This window comes from Sebastes fasciatus, chromosome 6, assembly GCF_043250625.1.
Source record: "Sebastes fasciatus isolate fSebFas1 chromosome 6, fSebFas1.pri, whole genome shotgun sequence".
In the NCBI taxonomy this organism is placed as follows: domain Eukaryota; kingdom Metazoa; phylum Chordata; class Actinopteri; order Perciformes; family Sebastidae; genus Sebastes; species Sebastes fasciatus.
The window spans coordinates 18,124,251-18,142,307 of record NC_133800.1 but is presented as its reverse complement, the minus strand read 5'-3'; the positions used below and the strand labels follow the sequence as shown (position 1 = coordinate 18,142,307).

The window sequence follows — 18,057 nt, the reverse complement described above, 5'->3', positions numbered from 1 at the left end:
ACAAAGCACTTAACACACTGTACTGTGAATGATAACACACAAATATATATGAACACATCCGAGGGCTTCTACTGTACCTTCATCAGCTCATCCTCGGAGGCATCTGGAAACTTTTCATGGAGACTGTTCTTCAGAACTTTTGCTATGTATCTCATGCCATAACTACATGCAAAACAAAAAGCATTGATGGGACATCAAACACATAACATGCACATACTGTAGGACAAATTATATAGCAAGCTCATGACAGACTAGATAGAATAGAGGACTTATTGGAAGCATTGATACTTGCATTAATGACTGCAAGTATTGATGGTTTTCAGTGTCTCTTTCTGTATACATACATAACATGTGCACCATCTAGTGGTATATAAAGTCTTTAGCAGTTTTTTTTGTTTTTTTTGTTTTTTTTTTACATTAAAGAAATAATCAAAAGATGAATATTTATGTCCCAATCACAGAACTGGGTTACTTGGATGTGACTAATGAAGAACACAGCAGCGTTCCGTTTTTGTGTTGGAGCAACTGACCAGATGACTGCTGGCTCCAAAGCAATGATTATCTAGTAATGAGCATGTCCCAACATGCAGCTGAAACCTTAACAACCAGAATGAGTGGCTAATGACATGCCAAAGCATATGATCATATCCTGTCTAGCCCTATTTCAGTCATGTTGCTCTCATTATATTGTTGAAAAATAATGTTACAAAAATAGAAGAGACAAATACTCAACTGGAGGATGAAAAAAAATAGAAAAATAGATTTTTTTTAAAAAATAGGTCAAAAACAGAAGGATAAAAATGCTAGGTAATAAATAAATAAATAAAATCACGTGCAGAGAGAAAACAATTTTTTGTTTCCTTCCAATTACTTTCACCATATAAACATGTGAAATGTGATTTAAGGAATGCACCATGACTTAAGGTATTTCCTGTTGAAACAATACTGAAGCAGGATGCAGGGGGTGGACAAAATAACAGTGACAGTTTAATGCCGTCCAGTACAACACAACAACTACACCAAACTATGGTCTCAAGAGTTGAATCAACGCCTCTCACAGAGTCAAAACATATCGAAGTCTGGAGTTTTTACAAATATTGCATTGTATAAGGCTGTATTCTACTGTATTGTGCTATTTTGTGCAAACCTGTATAACAGAAAGAAACTGAATTCCTTCAAGTTTTGAATAACTTTGTTAGAACACTTTCAATGGCAAACATCAAAAACACATCACATCTTATTATTCCTTACTATTAATTAGGTTTAAAAAAGCCACTAGAGAGTCAACAAAATCATGCTGACCCATATGATCAGGCATTGACAAGCAGTACTGTCACAGAGAGCACAAAGGATAAGTGGACATTGACGCTTAACAGGTCCTAAAACTTACGGGATATTATCCAGTGAGGACACAATGGAGTTCAAGACCTTATCTGTAGCGGACCGTAGTGCCAGACTGGACGCCTCCAGCCTATTGCGTACTTCCTCATGTGACATGGCCTGCTCGGGAGTCACTTCATAAGGCAGCTTGCTGCGGGATGAAAACAACATTAGGCATGTGTAAGGCTCATTGGTGTCAGTTTTCATGGCGGGGGTCTTTTTTACATTTCATTTCATAATTTCTAAAGCATACCATAAACTATTCGTGCTCGTATCAGTAATGTCAGTACGGTGTAAAAAAAAAAAAAGAGAGCTTAACCTTAAACTTAAATGTTTTGGAAAAGGTTACCAATACAATGGGATACAACATGTAAAACTACCTGTAGACCCTCAACAGAAAATCTTTTCATTTTATAATAAAAACTACACAAATGATAAATGAACCCCCCAAAAATACCATAACAAAGGTCAACACACCTGACCACAGGGCACATCATATATATCAAATCACCATATATAGCAAACCTCGGACCATACACATGGACAACCACCCCTGTTAGCAATATGTTCACCCACTGTATTCCCCCCTACCTGGCCTCTCCTGTGGCCGTCTCCAGCTGGTTGACCCAGGCTTTATACACGTCCACTGGGTTGGTGTTGATGCCTAAACTCTTGTCCTCGATGATGTCTTTGACCACCGGAGCCAGCAACTGCCTGAGAGTGTTGTGGCCGCGTGCACCTCTGTTGAAGCTCACCACCATCTTGATGACTGTTGGGTTCCCCGTCACTATGTCCTGGATCTGGTCCACCTTAGAACTGAGACACGTGGAGAAGACGGTACAGCTCATCAACACAGTCCGCCAAACAAAACACAAAATGTGCATGTGTGTTTTAGTGGGAATTCCAAACTATTCTAAGGATCGTACAGTCACGTATGTAATCGTAATATATTATAACCATATAGTGACTTAATATTATGAGACAGTATTGATTAAAGCTGCAGTTCTCACTTGATTTCCTCCTCCAGAGCCGTCTTGAAGAGTTTGAGCAGCAGGTATTCTTCTCTCTGGTTAGAGGCGTAGTTGTACAAGGTGAAGACCACAGTGTCCATAAACTTAGTGGACTTGTTTTGAGGCATCTGGAAGATCAGCTTGGCCAGGTAAGGTGGATTGGTCTAAAGGGGACGGAGGAGAGGAGTATATGAAGTATGAAAATCTTATTAAACCTTTTAAGTTGAGTAGATGCAAGTTGTAGTTTAGGATCTATTTTTGTATCACCTGCAGCAGGTAAAAGAGATGTTGGTAGGCTTCCAGTTTCCGTCTTTTGCCTTTACTTAGACCCTTGATACCAAGTCTGTCTCCTGTAGTCAAGTCCTCTTTACTCGCTTTATTTTTCTTATTCTTCATTTTCTTATTATGGGTCACGACATCCTTTTTCAAAGAAACAAACAACAAATGAGTCAAGCAGCCAAACTGGACAGGACAAAATATTATTACAGGAATCTAATTACAGTTCAGTGTTTGAAACCTTTGCATGAAACCCTACTATTACCAAGCTATGAATGATGTCAATCACCATAATATCACAGTATACCTTTCCTTGCACACATCAAAATGAAGGGTTGCCAACCTGCAGAGTGATCCTGTTCTTCACCAGCAGTCCAATCTTTATGTCCATCAGGTTCAAGTCTTTCTCCATCTGCTGATTGGAGCGGATATTGGTGACAACTTCTTCCCTAAGCCGTGTCACGTCCTGCTCTTCCTGGAGGTCCTTGGCGCTTTGCTCCAGCAAGTGGACAAACTTACGCACCACTGACAGAGGAGGATCCTTGGCCCCAGCTGAGATTTGGCATATAGAAAAGTCAGTAAAATCACTGGTCTTTTATACATTCACACATAATGTAATGGCTTTTTTTTTTTTTAACCATTCCCCCATCAAGTATTACATGTTTATTGTAGGCTGGGCAATACAGACAAAATCAGATATCAAAGTTATCAATGTCTAGTCTCACATCACAATATTGATATTATATCCATATAGCGCAGCTCTAACTTCAGGAGTGTAAAATGCCTTTTTGACTCACTTAGGGTTCTGTAGTCATGTCTGGCTTTGTTAGCCTTTAGAAAAGCCTGGATTTTCACAATTTCTTTATCCTAAACACACGGATAAAAGGGAGTCTTACACAACTTGGAACCAACAACACAAATCCAAAGGATGCTGCTCAGTGATGCTGATTGACTGAAGTGTTACTCACATGAGCTTTGAAGAACTGCAACCTCTGATTGTATTTGCGTTTGGCTTTCCACATTTTCACCACAGACTGGATCTAAAAAAAACACCAGTGTTTTATGTCAGGTCTCTGATACGGAAGCTATGTTACTAATGTTAGGTACTGTACATGCAAATTCATAATAAATGTTTACAAATCCAAACTACGGTGGTTATCTTATTTTAGTTTGTGGCTGATGATTTCCAGAGACTGGGGATAAAGCTTTCAGGGGTGCGTAGCTTTAGAGTCGTCTAGTCATTCAATAAGTATACTTTTTAATATAATTTTTTTATATATAAAAGGAAATTAATTCCTCACCTTGACAACAGAATCAACATTTTCCTGAAGCAAATTCATCCTGTCTTTGTACATCTTCTTCTGTTTGTAACCTTTCCAGCAGGCCTGCAAAAAAAAAGAAAAAGCATTATTAAAACTGTAAGTGCATGCTACTATACAAGTTGTGTGTTTTACATCATGAAATACCACAGCATGGATTATTAAACTTGGGTAGTCGATAATTCTCGTAGGTGTTGTTTTTGAGGTGTTGTCACTGCTCTAAATAAATCATTTATGTGTTGTTTCTGATTTGGGATTTTCCTGAAAGAATAATGAAAAACGTAAAGATATACAGTTCGTATGCTGTTCGTAAACTAGAGTACATTATATGGCCATCTTTATTGATTTATTACTTCTGCAATAGCCCACAGCCACATCAGGGATCTCTGAAGGTGATCTCATCTATCACCATTCACAGTTCATAGCGGATCCATACACTACCTGCAGTTTGACAACGTGCGGTTCTTGCTGGCGTAGATACTCCATCCTCTGGGCGTGCCTTTTCCTGACCAGGTAACCTCTAACCCTCGCCTGCAGCTGCGTCACTAAGGATTCGTTGGCCATCCATAACTGTTCCCGGTTATATTCTGCAGTCAAACAGCTGACAACACTCTAAGGGGAAAAGGTATGTTTCAGATTGGGGAAAAAAAAAACTGTGAATATTATCTAAACAAATTAATAGAGTCATTTTAAATATATAATATCACTGAATCCATTAGAAGGAAATCATCCCACCATTGGGATGTAAGTATGTTAACACAATATTATTTAATGGAGAAGTGAAACTCTGCAGTAGAACAGGGGTACCTGGATTTCCTCTTTACTGAGCTGGCCATCTTTGTGTTCAAATCCTTCAGGCTCCTCCCAGCTGCCCTGCCCAGTCTCCAGGTTATAGTAGTAATCGTATGTGTCCTTCATGCAGTGTTTTACCCACACACTGTCGGTGCTACCTGGAGGGAAGCAGAGTGACCCTTTAGACTCAGTGAATGTCATATTTTAAAAAACACAAATCTGAAAATCAGGTGTTAAGTGCAGTAAGTCAAGTTACCTGTAGCAGCACTATTTGTTTGTCTCTGCGCCAGTTCAGCCTGGTATGTGTCAGCACATTCAGGTAGCACAGCTCTCAGTCCGGCACTGGGAACCTGCAAAGCCTGCAGTGTATTCTGGGAGTCTCCCTCGGCCACAATCTTGTTAATGTCAGCAACTGCTGCAGCCACTAGCAACGAAAACGATATTGATCCAGAGAAGAAGTTGTTGAGTCAAATATGAAAACAGCAAAGAAATAAACTTGTGAGTAAGGGATAATCCACAACAAGCAAAAACACATTATAATCACATTATTGTGCCCACAATAATGACAGTATCAACAAATAAGCCATCTATAATACAATATCTATGTAACGATCAAAATGTAAGTATTGTTTACTCATGTTTTGGGTCGTGCTCTTTAAATGAAAACTTTGTGTTTTCAACCTTATCATAAAGTAAGTAAGTGACTAGGAGGAGCTGTAGCCTAGACGCAGCTGAAACAAGCTACTGTAGGAGTATTCATTTAGAACAGTAATGAGCTCGCTACTGTATGTCAGAGTTGTGTGGTGATCTGAAAATAACTCACATCCTCTGGACAATCAGAATCTAGTACTCAAAGGGCTCATTGTATGAGAAGAATGAATAGATATAGATGACTTAATGAGTGAAACTCTGGGTACATACACGTGAGAGCCTCCTCTTCATCCAGGTTGGCTGTGTGTATGGCCTCTTGGATTTGGTCCAGCCACAGTACTGCAGACTCGTCTCCAGAGCTCTACAATCAGGTGAAAACACAAGGTCACTTCTCTCCTTTTCAGATGGAAGAGACCAAACTCAGGAACACAAGGACATTGTTCATGCATAGCCGCACACAATACTAACTTGATATCAAAGCATAAATCTTTTGGAGCAATTTCAGTCAAAACATTGAATGTCCGAGGTTAGAAATTCTTGTAATTATAGTACATTATGCAAATACATCAAGTTAGGGTTGTGGAGATTTTGCTCTACAGCAGCAGCACTTCATAGCAACACTGATTACCAACACACTACACAAGCTGGTGCTATTAGAGCAAATAATAGACAGTACCAGTTCCCCTGTGTCCAGAGGTAAGATCTAAGGGAGAGGAAAAAATGTCAAGTGTTGACAATAGTTACACTACAAACATGTCCTCGCCCCGACTCAATCAACCACTTTGTACTAAAACGTAGACGCTGACAATATAACATAACAACAACCGCAAAGACTGTTTATTCAGCTTGACTTCTGTTCTTGCTCTCAGGCTAAATTTAGAGATCTCTGGTGGAAACCGCCGGGTGTATCCCTGACCACAGAGCTAACAGGAAGGAAGTCACCATTAAAACACACTGAGGAAACTAAAAGAAACTTTTGTTTATATCTGCATGTGACCAATGATTTCCCAGGCAACTCATCGTGTATTGAAAGAGCGCGGCAGAGTCAGCCTCTTGTAATAAAAAAAAAATGTTTTCGTGTTAGACATCATCGTGTAAAGTTTATGGCACAAACCAGAGAGATATTAATGTGCTTGTGTTGTGAGCCCAAAACACGAAAGCAAACCAGGAAAAATAAAAAAAATATTTTTGCCATATACACCGGGTAAATAACTTTCACAAATTAAACATATTATCCAGTTCCCATAACACATCCATGATCTAATTGCTGTATAATGTGTGAAAATGTATGCTATTTGTCTATTACACAAGTGATTCCTCAAATCCATAACCAGACTGACCAACAACATTGTCACTCTCAAATGACTGAAAAAGCCAAATCACTTTTAATACCAAAACCTCATAGTAAACTAAACCACAACAGAATACTTATTGTAACAGTAATCAGTGGGATTTGTTTATGGATCACAGCTGTTGATAAACCAATAAACAGGGTCCTCCCACCCCGGTGAGTGAGTGGGCAGTTACTGACGCAGGCAGAAGGGAATTCAATTTTCGAGGTAGGACAGGAAACGTGCTCACTGCAGCGTACAAACAGAGGAGCGCCCCACATACAGTACACTAACGGGAAGCTGGGCTTGAGTACACATCGTTATCAGTTCTACTGTTAAGCTGCAGAGATGCAAAACAGCAAATTTCACCGGTGGAGAACTCCTTGATTTACTGAAAAGAAGCAACAGCGAGAGGAGTGAAGACAAGAAAACCTTCAACACTCTGGGACGCAGACTGGAGAGTGATATGGCCGACCTTGTGCCGGGACTACTCATTTGTTTGATGGCAGTGCAGACCATTCAGCATAATGGTGAGTTTATTAAAATACTTTAAGAGTTTACAAAAAGTGCATTTATTTTTTAAGCCAGGGTCCAAAATAAGATATATATATATACTTAGACTTGAAACATTAAGCCTTTTGGTACACACCAACTGGTTAAGGGCTCATTTCAAATCAAAGTTAAAACACAGGTTAAACTATTTTAGTACAGCTGATGCAATAAGGATATTTAATAATGCATATTTTTTTAATAGAAATATCTGTTTGCAAAAAACAAGAGATATAACTAGAAAGTCTTCAAATGAACACTAGAGCATGATTCTGTAATGTGTAGTTTCAAATGTACTTTTACTATAAAACTAAAGTTGCTTTAAAGCCATGATCAACATTGTTTTTCTACCCATTTATAGGAAATAGAACCAGGACCAAAATCAATATTCCACCAGGTGCGATACCAAAGACCTTCAAAGGGTACAAACCTAACGTCACCAGCCGGCTGCTCTATCCCAGCACAAACCCTCGGCTGAATGTGAACACGGAGGACCCGGTGACAGCCTACACCACAGGGGTCCTGAGCACCAGGGTCATTCCTTCATCATACATCCTGGCCATGCTGGTGGGTATCCCCTCCAACGCCTACATTCTGGCCTTCCTCAGACTCAGAGCAAAGTCCTTGTCCACATTAGTTCTTTACCTGAACCTGGCCCTGTCTGACCTGCTGCTGCTGCTCTCCCTGGCGCTGCGTGTTCACTACCACTTCAACGGGAACAACTGGATATTTGGGGAAATCTCCTGCCGGCTTATCACGGCCTTGTTTTACGGCAACGTGTACAGCTCGGCTCAAACTATAGCGTGCATCAGTGTGAAGCGCTACCTGGCTGTGGTCAGACCGTTTCTGTACAGACGGCTGGCTAAGACTACGCTGGCAGTGTGGACGTGCTTCGTTGTCTGGTTCCTGTTCGGGGCTGCTGTTGTGCCTGAGCTGCTGGTCAGGCAGAGCTACCATGTGACCCAGCTGGGAGTCACCACCTGCCATGATGTGCTTCCCCTAGAAGAAAAATCCCATTCCCCACTGGTGCCATACAGGCTGATGCTCGTGTGTCTGGGCTTCATAGTGCCCTTGCTGATTTGTATCTATGCCCATGTGGCAGTGGTATACCACCTAGGGCAATCTCGCTGTGACTGGAAACCCTTTATCCGGGTCAGCACTGTGGTGTTCATCATCTTTGTGGTGTGTTTCTTGCCAAGCGGCATCCTGCATATCGCCCACTACATCCGCCTGTCTTCTGGTGGGGACGACAGACTGTATGGATACTACAGAGTAGCGGTGTGTCTCTGCTGCTTCCACAGTTGTCTGGATCCCTTCCTGTGTATGCTCATTTCCAAGACGGGAGCCTCAGAACTACAATTCATCTCCCTCCGCGGGATACCTCAAAGGCCCACTGTTATGACGTGAGACTGGAGGTGTGTGTGTGTGTGTGTGTGTGTGCACAGAAAAAAGCTTCTCCTTGCTGTACCATTGTTGGGAACCAGCAGGGAAGCACAAGCCCAGACAACAAAGATGGGAATGTTAAAACGGGACACTGTAAATTTAACAGGGTGACACTGCAGTCTCTGATAGATCCAAAACAACAACAAGCTCTGTGAAGTCAGCTGTAGGAATATGAGGATCAGGACGGGAACATTTGGACTGTGACTCCTACTCAAGCCCATCATGTCAACCCAACTAAATCTCTAATTGGGAAACTGTTGGCTTGATGACACAGAATCATGTTGACAACAAAAACCTTTTTCTTTGCCGTGTTACAAGTCAGAATTAAATTTTTGAAAAAAACGTTTTTTACATAAACATTTACTCTTGCCCTTCCAGTTTTTACTTACATGTATAATATGTACACACTGTAAAGTTCAAGTATGCAGTAATGTAAAATGAGCCACGTCAGGGATGAGAGGCTGCAGTATAAATCCAATAAAACTAGTGATCAGAATGAGATAAAGTTTTGACATGTATTGATGTATATTTTTTCCATATATTGCACTTTGAGGATGTGAGAAGCGGAAGTTTTTTTTCCATAAATACTATATAAATGAACTCAATTTAGAGTCACAATACCTGGCAGAGGAGTTGCTTGGTATGTTGCAGGACATCATGGTAGTGTTTGGCTGTGGCTGGGTTCACCCCTGTCAACTTGGCTGTAGGGAGGAGCAGGGCTGCAAGTGTCTGCTGATGATCACCCGAGTTAAGCGCCTCATTGATCTCAGCTAAAGCTATGATGCCTGGAAGTACAAGACAAGAACCGTTTGATACTTGATCAGTCAATGTTTTTTATATTTATTGTACAATACGTAAAAGCTAACCAGAAATCTGCAAGACTTTCTTACGTTCGTGCTCCTCGTGGACCTGAACGTTGACTGTGTCGATGCATTTTTGAACATCATTCCAGGCGAGAAACTCTTGGCCCTCCGCAAGAGACTCGCCTCGCAGTTTGATAAGAGTGTCAGCATACCTGAGGGGGAGGGCCATGGAGAAGTTCAACAAAAGTTTCATGACATTAAATGAACCACTAGCCCATCCTGTGGTGCTCTTTTGATACTAAAGCCATCCTGTACCACCATAATTTAACTTCAGTGAGAGCCACAGTTGCAGCAACAACAAAACAAGTAAACAAAAAGAGACCACGATAACCATCGACAGACATGGTAGCAGGGCAATTAGGGGTCTGAGGTTACAACTCAGCCATCTTACCGGTTGAGGTTGTCTTGGTCCATGTTGGTGAAGCCCAGAGGAGAGTCTGTCAGTTGCTCGATCACACCCTGGGGGTCTTTGGTGTCCAGCACCTCATTCAGCACCGCTACAGCCGACAGCATTTCCACAGCTACACTCAGCTCCTCGTGGCTCAAGCCAGACTAAGAAACAGAAAGGTCTGAATCACAGGCATGAAGTGACATTTAACTAATGTACAGTAAAGGTATAGCACCGACCTTCCCTATACCTGTAAGTGTATTTGTTTCAGCATTTGTGTCCAGATGTTAAAGAGTCAAAATTGTAAACATGATGTCTCACCCGCCCCCCTTGTAGCTGCAAACTGAACAGCTCAGCCTGATAGAGGTTGGCAGCAGTTTGGTAGACAATTGGCAGCTGTGCCTCGGGGTTCATCAGCTCCTCCGCCGTCTCCGCTGCGTTGCCAAGACGAATGGCAGTATTGATCGCTGCAACTGCCTCGAGTTCTGGTCAAGAATCACAGATAGTCATATCTTGCAGATAACCCAAGGCAATGCATGTCAGTATTAAAATCACATTTCTTCCTTGCCTTACAATAACATTCTGAAATGCCTTTGGAAAACATATTAAAGATGTATCATGAACTGTACTGTGAAATGGGACAAAGACTCTACATGTGTGCTTTGAGAAGCTTGCTAGTGGGTACATATGTGATTTTCAATTGACCAGTAATTATGTATTAATAAAAAAAAGGTGCTTACTTCGTTTCTCTGCCTCAGCAAAGTCATTACAAGAGCTGACAACTCTCTGAATCTCCTCTTTGTCCACCATCGCAGTCCTCCCTCCATCCTGCAGCACAAAGATTAGAGAGATGACACTAAGATGATTGTTCAGCATATTTTAATGCGGGGCTATGGAGGGCAAAGTGTCTGGTGGTGTCAATTCAAACTGAAGTTACGTTGGCTGATTAGTTTTTCTCTGAAGGTGCGGATGGGCTTTTTCTGTTTAACATAATATCTTCACTGCCTGAGTGGTGAAACAGCAACAGCTACATTCCTTCATCAGTGTCTACGTTGCATCTGTTCAGCCAATCAAGTGCTGTGTGCTCACAAGAGTGCTTAAAAATGGAAGCCAGTCTGAGATGAGTCAGATGGACAAATAAAAAACAGAAAAATGTCCACTTAAGAAAGCGGGTCAGACAAGAAAACACTGCAAATATGTATGATTTGTTCCTATTCCACACACTTCCTTAAACACTTTCCTCTGAGTGAATTCATATGGACTGTAGCCTGTAAGAAAACACAGTCATTTTCAACTATGGCTCTCAGGACCCCTCAGGTACTACTTTTTCCCCGCAGTCTAGCCGGGCTTATTGTACGCCCTCAACAACTGCAAAAATTAACAAACTGCTTGGAAAGAAAATCAGAGGTGCTCTGGCTCCTAAGGCCCCAAGTTGGGAACAACTGAGCAAATTAGTTCTGATTCAGTCAGCATACCTTGGATTTATGTTGGCAGTAGGTGGTGAAATGTTCCAGATACCAGCAACCATTTGACTCCTGAACGCCCAGCAGGGCCAGAGCTTCAAGCCTAAGAGCAGCCAACAGAGCAGCATCATCCTGCGTTGACACCGCTTGGTTCACCTGCCTCACTGCTGCCTGGACTGGAGACAGGAAAAAAACAAGACAGATGTAATTTAGGTATAATACATTTCCTTTTACTGAAACAAACCAATTTTTTGGAAAGTCTATCTACAGATGTGTGTTAATATGGGCCAACACAGTACACAATGTGGTCTTTTTTCATGCAAAAAGGAATGCATTCATTGTACTTAACAGTGTTTTGAGGAAAAAGAAGTATGTAAGTGTCATGTTGGGAGGGAAAGTCCTTACTGTTGACATAGTCAATGCAGCCCTGGATCTCCTGGTGAGTCAGCAGCTCCTCATAAACATCTCTTTCTTCAGTAGCAATCGAGGAGCGCTAATTGAGGGACACAAAGAAACATATTTGATATTCATTCCATATAGCATAGCTAATTTGTACCCTGGTCACATAAATTTTTTTCCTCCATTCATACTGATGAAGGTGCATATTTTACATATCACATTTCAGCCATGAAGTGGAAATGGATGGCTCCTGTTTGTACAGTATTTGTAAAGAGAATGGGAGGCGAGATGCCGGATGGCGTGGAGGGTTTGTTTGGTGAAGTACAGCTGACTCTGCAGCCAGTGGAATGTGCTGGCAAGGCCTGTGGAGTGAGTCAGTGCAGGCAACCCCTTTCAGACCTCAGTGTGGATCTCTCTTCAGTTGTTCTAGTTGTCAGTACTAGACACTGCAGTCAGAAACAGTCAAGTTTAAATTATTGCCATTACTCAAATTTGGTCTCAATGTTTTATATTCTTCTTTTTAGTAATTTCAGGCAGACACAGAAGGCTAAACATCTGTTTGGGGTCAACCTGAACACATCAACACATGCTCTCAGACCAGATTTTGCAACCCTGTTCCCACCCTGAGTTGAATACAGATGTGAAATTGCATACAGTAGCTTTAGTGGAGAGGTGTTTTTTAATAGTGATGGCAATTTAATGTAATGTTACTGTTGTTTAAATGACACTTGAGTAACTGAATATCCGACTAGTCCAAAAAACAAGTGAAATAGAGATTCGTGAATAGGTAAGCAATAGAGAAACTAAACAAACTTTATGACAAGACAATGAAAGTCTAATCAAGCCTTTTATACAGGGAAAGCCAGTAATGAACACTGAAACACAAGAGGTCACTGAAGTGTTTGTTAGGCTTCTCACCCTCCCGGAGGACTGATCCTGCTTACGAGCCTTGGCCTGGCTCAGCGTGTCCTGGTAGTCTTGGGCCAGAGCTTCCTGGGTGTTCCTCAGCATTGCGTTGGGATTATTAAGGGCTCCCATCGTCACAGACGTCTGACCTCGGTCAACCGCCTCATTGATGGCAATCACGGCAGCATGCACTGAGGACAACAGAGCGCGTTTTAACATTTTAGTGCGGGCCAAAAAGACATTAGGAAACAACACAGAGATTTAGTGAGAACGTCAGAGGACTTACAGGCAGCTTCATCCACTGAGAGCTCATTGGCCAGGATTCCTCCAATCTTACTGAAAGCTGGCATTTGAATGCCATACTTCTCCAGCTCACTCCTCATGTTACTGATCTCTTCCTCTAGAAGACAGATGCATAACAATTTCAGGGGAAATTGTGGTTATAGAGCAAAGCATAGTAAAGGCTAAAACATACAGCATGATGGACAGTTTCTTCATTTTTCTTTTTTTGCTTTGGTCCAATCATCAAATGCAGTTTTTCTGATGATCTGTATAACTCTCAGACGTGTTCGTCACCATGTTCACCGTGTAAAATCCTCACAAGCGCATTTTCGTGAAGTTCAATTAAAGTTAGTTAAAATTGGTAAAAAATTAAATCGTTCAGAAGTGATTGAAAAGCCCATGTGAGTGAGCCCTGAGGCCTCTAAGGACAACCCAATGTCAAACGCTTTGAAGCCTGGTAGTCTGTGTGTCCTATTCAGAGTAATTTGAGTGGCTGCAGGGGATATTTAGATGAACTGAAATGTTGGAAAATTCAAACATCTAATTTACCGACGCAATGTTTATACAAATCTTCATAAAATGTTACATGCTTGAGAGCACATGATGACATTGGGGGGTTTTTTTCAATTAAATGCCAACAAGACTAGTAAATAAAATTACCTCCCACACAAAGACGTTTCTCATTAAATGAACACAACTAGGTGCGTACACATCAGTATTTTTAAAAAGCCCTAAGGCAACATTTATCCTTCATTTTAAAAGCAAATGAACATCTTCATTGTTTCTTTTATTGTTTTAAAGAGGTGCATTTACACACATCATTTATTTAACTTTTGAGCTATACTTTAGTTTCAGTAGGAGCTGATTTTAACTGGCGTTACCTGTGAAAGCCACTTTCCCCAGCAGGTCCTGGATCTGTGGTGCGATGCCCAGTTTGTACAGATACAAGCTGAAATAAACCACAGGATTTAGACTGTAAGACGTACACACACAAAAATAAAGAAGAAGCTTGGAACATTATGATATTTTACAGTCTGATATCATGAAAATGAAAACTCTCCTTTCCTTCATGGTTGTGATTGCTCCTGCCACACTTGCACCACAGGGGGGTACTGTCGGCTCACAATACAACAAGCACTATCTGACAGCAGCCAGCCGGCTCACTGAAATCAACAAGCAGGTGGCTGGAAACTTCATCAAACTTTCATCTTCCCGCGGGTACCTGATAAGTGCTCATGAATTATAGATATTTCAGGCAGGTCTGGCAACAGCACCGCTCTGAATGGACCAGTAGTAGTAGCTGGTTATTCTGCCCTTTGTTCACACTGAGTGTGTAAACATGAAATGCACTCTGTCCTTGGGACACAGCGGGCTTTAGACGACTATCTAAACTCTATTACAAAGGGTAATGTTTTAACATGCAGGCAGCTGATTCAGTCTGAGATACAAACACAGTAACAGCTGACCGGGATTAATGAAGGTGGCTGATTACTGACAATCAGCTGACTAGCTCGGAGCAACTAACTCTCTCCAGACTGTGGATCCCTCTTGTTTCCATGTTTCCCTCTTCCTTTTAGACCACGTATTAAGCCCTACCACTTCGTCTTATGCGTTTTAAAATGCTATGTTCTTTCCCCCATTTCATTGTGTTCCCTTTCAATTTTTCCACCACACTGACTGCAGGAGCATCCGCTGCTTTGCCTCCATGTGTGCATGTGTTTGTACCCAGGGAAGCAGAGTATTCACTGGGTCCTCGTGGGACGAAAGCTGGACTCGCAGGAAGGAAGAGCACGTGTGTGCACAAGGAGGGAAGGAAACCAATTCTCTCAGGACCTGACCGAAACACTACAACAGAAAAAACAATCCAAGCGGCTCGCAAAACCACTCCCTTTGGCTGACTGGATGGGTCGGATAGATAAAATTGACCCTTCAGTTCATTCAAAGTCATCTCAACTGAAAAAGTGAGGGCCTTGTAAGGAAGTTGTAATTCTCCAGCCGCCCACGTTACAGTAAGACCACTAACTTTTCTTTTGCAGTAGTATTACACAACATGTTTCACAAACCCAAAACCATGACAAAGACTTTACCCTTTGTGGCTGAGCACTGAAACACCACATTCAGTTTACCAGAAAGCCCCTGATTACATACTGTATAGACGTATTTAGGAGCAGTATGCAGAAAGTGGTTATGCTCATCAAAAAGTGTTCAAAACAAACTAAAACACTGTTCAAAGTAATTGACTCAGAGACTGAAAAGCATGTGAACGCGCCACATTGCAGCAATAACTGCCTATAGCTAATTGCATGGTGCTGTATAATATACCCTTGACCTACTTATGACAAATCATAAAAAGGTCTGCATTTGACAAGAAGCACTCTCTGCTTTACCTAAGTAGAAATAACATTTTCTAGTTCCCGTTTCATATCACGTACTCAGTACTATTTCTGTTCTTGACATAGAAATTAGTGGTTGATCATGATGGGAACAAAAAGAGGCCTCGCCTGAACCCCATACAGAGTAATACAAATGTTAATGTTAGCAGACCCAGACAACTGTCATCCTACATATGGAGCTGTTCTTATTTCCGTAACTTGAGTACGCTGCTGTGTGGATGGCAAAATAACCACTCAAACCTCAAACCTGTCACATTCAAACCAAAGTGTTAGACATTGTCTGCCATAAACACATCGAGTGAAAGTAAATGAATCCAAATAAGCCAGTGAGTAACCCGTCAGTGACAAAGAGACTGAGCAGATTAAAAAGTCAGCATTAACAGACAAATGCAATGCCCGTTAGCTCATAGTTTAAATCTAACTACCAGATACCAGCCCGTGGCCTTTAGGTCATCTATAACTAATAGCAGTTTAGTCCACTGGTTTTCATTTCTTTCTTGGAAGTGAAATCACATTCAGGTGTGGCACCTTCTCTGCCATTGCACAAACAAAAGACTTTAGACTTTGAGAGAGCAATTTTGCTGTCAGAAGTGAGAAATGCATGAAGACAGTAGAGTGAAAAATCACTATGTTTTCTGAATCCTTTTATTCTTACCTCAGCGCGTGTATGCAGTAAACCACCTTGGGCATGTTTTTGCGATCGTACACGTCTGTCGTTTCAGGATAGAATATCTGAAAGCAGAAACCACCATATAAATATAAATATATATTAGTCACTCTTCTTTTATCTGTGTCTCGACACTTTTTATTCCACAACAACGTTTCTTCGCATTTTAACATGTAGATGCATGTTGCAAAGGGTGGACATAATAATAGGAACACCTGTAAAATATTATGCAATCCCAGGGAACTGCACTGCAATAAATGCTACCTTTGCATAGCACATCATTTTCAATTTCAAACAGGTATCTACAGATATTTACTTAATGCCAAAAACTTGGCTGGCCATTACTAAATTAACTAAAAAGTTTTTTTTTTTTTTATCATGTCACACCTGAATAATACTTTCAACATCATGGTTTTGCTCAAAAACAGGGAATGGCGTAATAGAAGAAGCTACAGATAAGGTTACGTTCCTAAAAAGGTTCCACACTCCCAAAGGGCAGCACAGAGACAAGAGGCTATCAATGTGACCTTGTTTTCATTTCCAGGATACACCTCAGTGAGGTCTTTTGCGTTACCTCATAAAAGATGTAACGAGGTTAATACTGTTCTGTGAGAACTGCCACACCCTCATCACAATTTCATCCGTCTGTGTTTACATTCTTACATGCATGACATGTGTGTGTGTGCAGTATGTGAATCATGTCACAGAGATGAAACTATTGACATTTTACAGTAACATTTGAGTTCACCACACCTTTAGTAGTAAAAAAATTTAAATCATGCAAACACAGGTTGTCACAGATGCTGAAGCATACTCACAATGTGAAGAAAAGTCATGTTAACTGACATAATATTTGTTACCCTTTATTCTCTGCAGCTTTTTATCTTAAATGACTAAAAGTCTAATTTGACGCCGTCTTGCTGTAGTCTCTCTAGACCCTGTCCTAGTTTGGGATTCTACTAAATGGATGAATGGATGGATTCTACTTTGTCTTAGTTGTAGCTACAAATTCTTAGTTGTAAGATGGTTTCTAACCTCTAAAATGAGCGATTATATACCAACCCTGAGTCAATGACCACATGACAAAGTAACGGCATCCCAATTCCATAGTTTGTGTTGCAAAAGATCACTTGAACGGGATCTCTCTGTCAGTTTTTCGTTTGTCTATTAGATGGGCTTGTAAGACAGCTAATATATCTTTTGAAAAATGTAATCTGCTGAAAATGAATGACTCAACAACTCAAGTCTTGGTGAGTCTCCCTTCCTAAAAACACAACTCGTGTCTTTCATGATAACATAGGATTGATTTGTCTGCCGACATCACATGCTGTTGTGTCGATGAAGACTTTCACATTAACTTACGTCAGGCCATTTTCTCTCTCCTTCAGCTTGTTTACCGTATGTGTTATTCCATCATGAATAGAATCTCACAGAGATGCTCAAGTGATGTTTTTGACTTAGCAAAGACTCTTACAGAATATCAACTGTTTGAGTTGTATAAAAGCTTTAATTCATCTGCAAATGGGGTACTTAATGTAAGAAATTATCTTTTCTTAAGGCGTGATGACTGACTGACGGATCACTCAATCGGGTCTGTATACTGAGCATGTTTGTATGCATGTTTGTGAAACAGGAAGCATGTGTCTGACTTACTGACTTACCTTGGGGAGACCTACTGACTCCATGGCTCGGAGCCACTGCACTGTGTTGTCGGTGTGTCTGAAGTGCAGCCCTTTGCTCTGAAGGTGAAAACAGGAGCACAGACATACAAATGTAGACATATCAGACACAAAGCTCAAAGTCAAGCTTATTTACAGCTTATTTTTCATAATGTGTACCATTTATCCTTGCATCTTTACCTATATTGTGTTACTGTACTACTCTACATGTCTCTGCAAATCGACCCCTGGGGACAAATAAAGTGTTTTGAATTGAATTGAAAAAT

The 18,057-nt window shown here is 41.0% G+C and overlaps 2 protein-coding genes across 4 annotated transcripts in view; one reads left to right on the top strand and one right to left on the bottom strand.

Annotated features, from left to right (window-relative positions):
* The window catches only part of iqgap2 (IQ motif containing GTPase activating protein 2), a 33,086-nt gene that overhangs the window by 6,350 nt on the left and 8,679 nt on the right, over positions 1 to 18,057 (bottom strand). For 2 of the 3 annotated variants that reach the window (XR_012594278.1, XM_074638202.1), the window contains exons 4-29: positions 17,774 to 17,851; positions 16,101 to 16,177; positions 13,934 to 14,001; positions 13,057 to 13,170; positions 12,783 to 12,961; positions 11,871 to 11,958; positions 11,478 to 11,641; positions 10,743 to 10,830; positions 10,324 to 10,487; positions 10,006 to 10,166; positions 9,642 to 9,766; positions 9,373 to 9,536; positions 6,105 to 6,131; positions 5,699 to 5,789; positions 5,034 to 5,201; positions 4,793 to 4,935; positions 4,427 to 4,597; positions 3,968 to 4,051; positions 3,635 to 3,706; positions 3,464 to 3,533; positions 3,010 to 3,218; positions 2,658 to 2,810; positions 2,391 to 2,554; positions 1,972 to 2,196; positions 1,391 to 1,531; positions 78 to 162 (exon numbers count right to left, since the gene is read on the bottom strand). Coding sequence is in view for 2 of the 3 variants with exons in the window: in XM_074638202.1 (XP_074494303.1) it covers positions 78 to 162; positions 1,391 to 1,531; positions 1,972 to 2,196; positions 2,391 to 2,554; positions 2,658 to 2,810; positions 3,010 to 3,218; positions 3,464 to 3,533; positions 3,635 to 3,706; positions 3,968 to 4,051; positions 4,427 to 4,597; positions 4,793 to 4,935; positions 5,034 to 5,201; positions 5,699 to 5,789; positions 6,105 to 6,131; positions 9,373 to 9,536; positions 9,642 to 9,766; positions 10,006 to 10,166; positions 10,324 to 10,487; positions 10,743 to 10,830; positions 11,478 to 11,641; positions 11,871 to 11,958; positions 12,783 to 12,961; positions 13,057 to 13,170; positions 13,934 to 14,001; positions 16,101 to 16,177; positions 17,774 to 17,851 (3,273 nt within the window). In the remaining variant the exon portion in view is untranslated. The remainder of the gene's footprint in view (positions 1 to 77; positions 163 to 1,390; positions 1,532 to 1,971; positions 2,197 to 2,390; positions 2,555 to 2,657; positions 2,811 to 3,009; positions 3,219 to 3,463; positions 3,534 to 3,634; positions 3,707 to 3,967; positions 4,052 to 4,426; positions 4,598 to 4,792; positions 4,936 to 5,033; positions 5,202 to 5,698; positions 5,790 to 6,104; positions 6,132 to 9,372; positions 9,537 to 9,641; positions 9,767 to 10,005; positions 10,167 to 10,323; positions 10,488 to 10,742; positions 10,831 to 11,477; positions 11,642 to 11,870; positions 11,959 to 12,782; positions 12,962 to 13,056; positions 13,171 to 13,933; positions 14,002 to 16,100; positions 16,178 to 17,773; positions 17,852 to 18,057) is intronic. The other variant, XM_074638203.1, reaches the window with a different exon arrangement.
* On the top strand, positions 7,071 to 8,856 carry f2rl2 (coagulation factor II (thrombin) receptor-like 2). Its single transcript, XM_074638211.1, has 2 exons — positions 7,071 to 7,289; positions 7,670 to 8,856. Exons 1-2 carry the CDS (start codon positions 7,226 to 7,228, stop codon positions 8,713 to 8,715), a joined length of 1,110 nt encoding a protein of 369 aa, XP_074494312.1. The 5' UTR covers positions 7,071 to 7,225; the 3' UTR covers positions 8,716 to 8,856.